At 58.5% G+C, this 5,168-nt stretch overlaps 1 protein-coding gene across 4 annotated transcripts; it reads left to right on the top strand.

Moving 5' to 3' along the window:
* The first annotated feature begins 1,591 nt into the window (after positions 1-1,591).
* Positions 1,592-4,943, top strand: GJA4 (gap junction protein alpha 4). Of its 4 annotated transcripts, none has more exons than XM_007108234.2 (2): positions 1,592-1,658; positions 2,759-4,943. In XM_007108234.2, the coding sequence occupies exon 2, from the start codon at positions 2,776-2,778 to the stop codon at positions 3,775-3,777; it is 1,002 nt and encodes a 333-aa protein (XP_007108296.1). In that variant the 5' UTR covers positions 1,592-1,658; positions 2,759-2,775; the 3' UTR covers positions 3,778-4,943. The 4 variants fall into 4 exon arrangements, with proteins under 4 accessions (XP_007108296.1, XP_028342369.1, XP_028342374.1 ...); XM_028486568.1 differs by having other exon boundaries at positions 1,610-1,658; positions 2,473-4,943; XM_028486573.1 differs by lacking the exon at positions 1,592-1,658 and adding an exon at positions 1,665-1,841.
* Positions 4,944-5,168: the final 225 nt, after the last annotated feature.

Below are 5,168 nucleotides of genomic sequence, written 5' to 3'. Positions count from 1 at the left end.
CCGTGAGCCATGGCCGCTGAGCCTGCGCGTCCGGGGCCTGTGCTCCGCAACGGAAGAGGCCACAACTGTGAGAGGCCCGCGTACCGCAAAGAAAAACAATAAATAACATAAAAAAAATAAAAAATAAATAAAGATCACATCATGCCTCCCTTCCTGGGACGCCAGTGCTGCTACTCCTCCGAGGATGACCCCCTTCCCAGGTGCCACGGCCGTACTGACTCACTGTGTGCTGCTGATCTGTGGTTTTGGGGGGTTTGGGGTTTTTTGGGTTTTGTTTTTCTTGAAACCTTGAAGGAATGTATCCCTGACTTGTTTGATGTTCTTTGTTCTGACAAAATATAAACTGTGCTGAAAACCATGCTTCTCCAGAGCAGTTCCTCAGAGTTATCTGAGAGGCTATCTCCTGGACAAGAATCCTCAGTTTGGCTCAAATAAAACTCTTTTCTATTCCTACTATAGATTGTTGATTATGTGCATCGACGTGGCTAATGCAGTCTCCTCCAGGAAACGTTCCTAACCAAGTCCCTCTGAGTCTTCAGAGTGGTTCTTCAGTAGTTCTCAGGAGAACTTTGTGCATTTACTCTAACCCAAGGGCTGATATGCTCAGTTCCTGCCTCCTGCTCCAGCCAGTGGGAGCCCCAGGCCAGAGACCACATCTGGCTGGTTTGTGGTGAAGTCCCCAGCTCCACATACAATGCCTGCAGCACACGAGTGTTCACAGACAGGGTGATGCCTGAATGAACAATGGCAGGCTCTGCCCACCCCTAATTCCTTTGGATGTCTCCCCGCACCCCGTATTTAGAGGCATGAGAATGGGATCCAAGCTAAAGGTCGGGAGAGTCCCCCCCAGCCATCACCTCCCCGGTCTCACGTGGTCCATGGGCACTGCTTAGTGTCCTCTGATTGTGTAGCCTGCCCAGGAGTGGGGATGTTTGAGAATTCTGCAAGAACAGGGGCTGGGTAGAGACCCCAGCTCCACCACAGACGCCAGGGAGGGCAGATTATAACCCCTCTCTCCCAGTGTGGTTCCCCATGCCCTAACGAGTCTTGATTACCAAGTCCTGGCACTGCGCGGGGCACCCCGTGGTCACCCCACCAATGAGGGGTCTTCTCCCTTCTCACCAAGGGCTAGAGGCCCCCGGGGTCAAGGAGATGCCCTTCCCTAGAGGTCCCCTCACCCTCATCCCCACCCGCCCATCTCTCACAGCCTCTCAGGCCAGTTTCCTGAGATCAGAAAGTCCTGGCTGCAATCCTTTCAAATGTAGCCACCCTGGGAAACTCACAACCCCGAAACCCCCTCCGCGAGAACCTGTTCCACAGCCAAGGAAGCTGAGGCTGGGAGAGTCTGTCGGCCTGAAGACCCCGGAGGGCAGACATGGAAAGCAGGGGTTTCTCATCCTCTTCCCTCTCGACCCCCAGTGCCACCTCCCGGGCCCCTTCCTTGAGTGTGGCTTCAGGGAGCCTGCACCTCCCGTCCCGCCCCCGCTCGGCTCGGAACCGCGCCCGCCGCCCTCCCGCCGCTTCCTGACCCCACCCCGCCCCGCGTGCTATTTAAGGCGCCCCCGCCGCCAGGCGCCGTCCAGCAGGCAGGGCTCCCACGGGCGCCGCTCCGGCCGACGCGCGTCCCCACCGCCACCTGGGCCGCCGGCAGGCAGGCGGTGAGTTAGGCTGGGGCGCCACCTGCCAGCTGACGAGCGGGCAGGGACAGGTTGCCACATGCCAGGGGCTGAGGGTGGCTGCTGGGGAACCCACCGCGGCCGCGCTCACCCCGCCTGCTGGGCCAGCCTCTGTGCTAAGCCAGGCTCCTGCCTCCTTCGGTTGCCTCCTTAGAACCCTAGGCGGTAGGAATAGTATCATTTCCATTTTACAGGAGAGGAGTGCTCAGAGGTCGTCACTTATCCAAGGTCCCAGTTTGTAGAAGAGTCAGGATTTGAACCCAGGTCTGGTTCCAGAGCCTGGCTCTAAACAGCTTTGCTCCTGGGGAGAAGCACCACCCCTGCCCCTTTCCCCTACCTTCCTCCCCCCCACTCTCCCGGTGATGTTCTGGGAACTTTGTGCCCTGTGCCTCCACCCTGCTATGACAGTTCCTTTCAAGAGTCTAGAATTTGGCAGCAACAGCTTTGGCAGGGGGAGGGGATGGAGAAAGGGGACAGGATCAAGTGTCGGTACTTAAGCGGCAGGTGGTCAGTATCGCTGACAGGTGGAGCTAATGCAGGATGCTGCCTTGGGTGTCTAGCATGCCTTCACCCACCCCACCATAAACTCAGAGGTTAGAGTGAGGCCAGCTGGGTGAGAGCTGGTGGGGTGGGGAGTGGGGACCTGAGGCTTTCGGCCCCGCTGAGAAGCTGAAGATATCACCACCACCACCCCCACTGGGTGGGGAGGGGACAGCCTGCCCTGAGCAAAAGGGAGGAGGGGCATGGCACAGCTGTGTGACCTTGGATAAGTTCCTCAAATTCTCTATTCCCTTAGGCTCAGGAGCCTCACCTTGATCCAGACCTCCTTCGGCTGTGGTCACCCTGGGACTGCAGCTGGGGACAAGAGGGACACAGATGTGACTAGACAGGGACCCTAGCTGTACCCTTGCCAGAGCTTAGCAGTCATCATCCAAAGATCTGGGTGTGAGTCCCCAGGCCAGTCCCTTCCCCTCCTGGAGCTCAGTTTCCCTGTAGGTAAAATGGGTGTGGCCGGCCTCCCTGCAGCCTTGTTGCTAGGACAGCTGAGAAGGATGCTGACAGTGTCCTCTGTCTCCCTGCAGACGGAGGCCCAGGAGCCATGGGCGACTGGGGCTTCCTTGAGAAGCTGCTGGACCAGGTCCAGGAGCACTCGACCGTGGTGGGCAAGATCTGGCTGACGGTCCTTTTCATCTTCCGCATCCTCATCCTGGGCCTGGCTGGCGAGTCAGTGTGGGGCGACGAGCAGTCGGATTTCGAGTGTAACACGGCCCAGCCGGGCTGCACCAACGTCTGCTACGACCAGGCCTTCCCCATCTCCCACATCCGCTACTGGGTGCTGCAGTTCCTCTTCGTCAGCACGCCCACCCTGGTCTACCTGGGCCATGTCATTTACCTGTCCCGGCGCGAGGAGCGGCTGCGGCAGAAAGAGGGGGAGCTGCGGGCACTGCCGGCCAAGGACCCACGCGTGGAGCGGGCACTGGCAGCCATAGAGCGACAGATGGCCAAGATCTCGGTGGCGGAGGACGGCCACCTGCGGATCCGCGGGGCGCTGATGGGCACCTATGTGGCCAGCGTGCTCTGCAAGAGTGTGCTAGAGGCAGGCTTCCTGTACGGCCAGTGGCGTCTCTATGGCTGGACCATGGAGCCTGTGTTCGTGTGCCAGCGCTCACCCTGCCCCTACCTCGTAGACTGCTTTGTCTCACGCCCCACGGAGAAGACTATCTTCATCATCTTCATGCTGGTGGTTGGACTCATCTCCCTGGTGCTCAACCTGCTGGAGCTGGCGTACCTGCTGTGCCGCTGCCTCAACCGGGGGATGAGGGCCCGGCAGAGCCAGGACATGCCCCCAGCCCAGGGCACCTCCTCGGAGCCTTATGCTGACCAGGTCTTCTTCTACCTCCCCGTGGGTGAGGGGCCCTCATCCCCGCCGTGCCCCACCTACAACGGGCTCTCGTCCAGTGAGCAGAACTGGGCCAACCTGACTACGGAGGAGAGGCTGGCTTCTTCCAGAACCCCCCTCTTCCTGGACCCGCCCCCCCAGAGTGGCCGGAAATCCCCCAGTCGCCCCAGCAGCTCTGCTTCCAAGAAACAGTATGTATAAGAGCCCGGGAAGTCTTGCCGCCTTTAGCGCAAGACTCTGCAGAGATGACTGGGGCTGGGGAAGCAGGTGCTTGCTGGCCAGAAGGCCTCACTGCATGTTGTTCTTGAACACCTGGGGCCTTCCTGGTGTCCAGAGGGCACCATAGTTTCCCCTCTAGAATGTGGCTTTGTCCCGGGCACAGACAGAGGCAGCTTGGGGTGCTCTTGGCCAAGGGTGTTTGGGCCCTGTGGTCTTTTTCACCGTGTTCAAAGGGACTCGGAGACAACTTACTCCACCCCCAGCCCCGTGGAAGATTCACGTCTGCCCAGGTTGTCCACACACCCTGTCCTCACAGAAAAAGTCTGGTCGAGGCTGCTGGGTCAGCCTTGATCCCACACACAGACAGAGCCTGTGCTGGGTCTGGCCCTGTCAAGGGGACGGGGGTCTTGTTCTCATCACTCCTTCCTAGTTCTGCTGTTTATCTTTCTAAAATAAACAGGACTTGACCACAAGCGAGGTGTGTATTGATACTGTCATGATGTGCCTGGGGTCGGGGGACAGCTGCTTTACCCAGGCTTCCTTTTTGGTCCTGCATCATCTGTCTTTGGCCTTAGCAATCCCAACACCGGGCAGCACCTTAAACCCTCAAACGCCTACATACTGCCTCTCAGCAGCACTGCCTTTTGAAATGCCCCAGCACCAGCCCCCTCAACCTGCCGCTTAATCAGTGGCCAAAGCAGAGTCTGTCCCCGTCCTGCCCCATGGCCATCCAGTGCCCCGGCCACACTCCCAACTGCAGTGTGCTTCCTTACTGGACACTGCTCCCCACCCTGCCTGCATGCCAGCCAAGCCCTTCAGAGTCCAGCTCAAATGGGCCTGCACCCCTTGGTATTTGGGGAGGCAGGTTTAGATCACCTGCCCCCCTCCTACCTTGGCCCTGTCTAGTCTGCCCACCAGAAGGAGCAACTCAAGGACCTGCATCGTAAATCCTCCCCATGCACCTAAAACTCACACAGTGAGAACAGACAATGGCAGTGTAGAGAGGTGGAAGGGACGGCCAGGGTCCAGTGGAGGAATCGAATCTTGCCTCTGAGCCACAAAGGTTGCAGGAAAAAAGAAAATAAGCAATTGAACTAGATCTTGACCGATAAATAGGAGTCTGCTGGGGAGGGAAAAGGACACCTTATTTGGACAGAAAACTGTGCAAAGGCATGGAGGAGGGGAACCACTGGGGACTGAGGGGGTGCTTAGGGCCTGATGAGCCATCTAGGATGTGGGAAGTACAGCTGAGGTATGATAAGCCCAGTGTTGGCAGAGTTGACGTGGAAGGTGACCCGGATGGAGGGAACACTCAGTGGCCCTCGGAGGCAAGCTGCTGCCTGCTGGTTGTCCTCCCCTACCCAGGGAGATCT

Source organism: Physeter macrocephalus, chromosome 3 (assembly GCF_002837175.3).
Source record: "Physeter macrocephalus isolate SW-GA chromosome 3, ASM283717v5, whole genome shotgun sequence".
Taxonomy (NCBI): Eukaryota; Metazoa; Chordata; class Mammalia; order Artiodactyla; family Physeteridae; genus Physeter; species Physeter macrocephalus.
This window is presented reverse-complemented; position numbering and strand designations above follow the sequence as displayed.

What these genes read in the sequence shown, in the direction of transcription:
- GJA4 (XM_007108234.2), top strand. Translation starts at nt 2,776, where the DNA reads ATGGGCGACTGGGGCTTCCTTGAGAAGCTGCTGGACCAGGTCCAGGAG.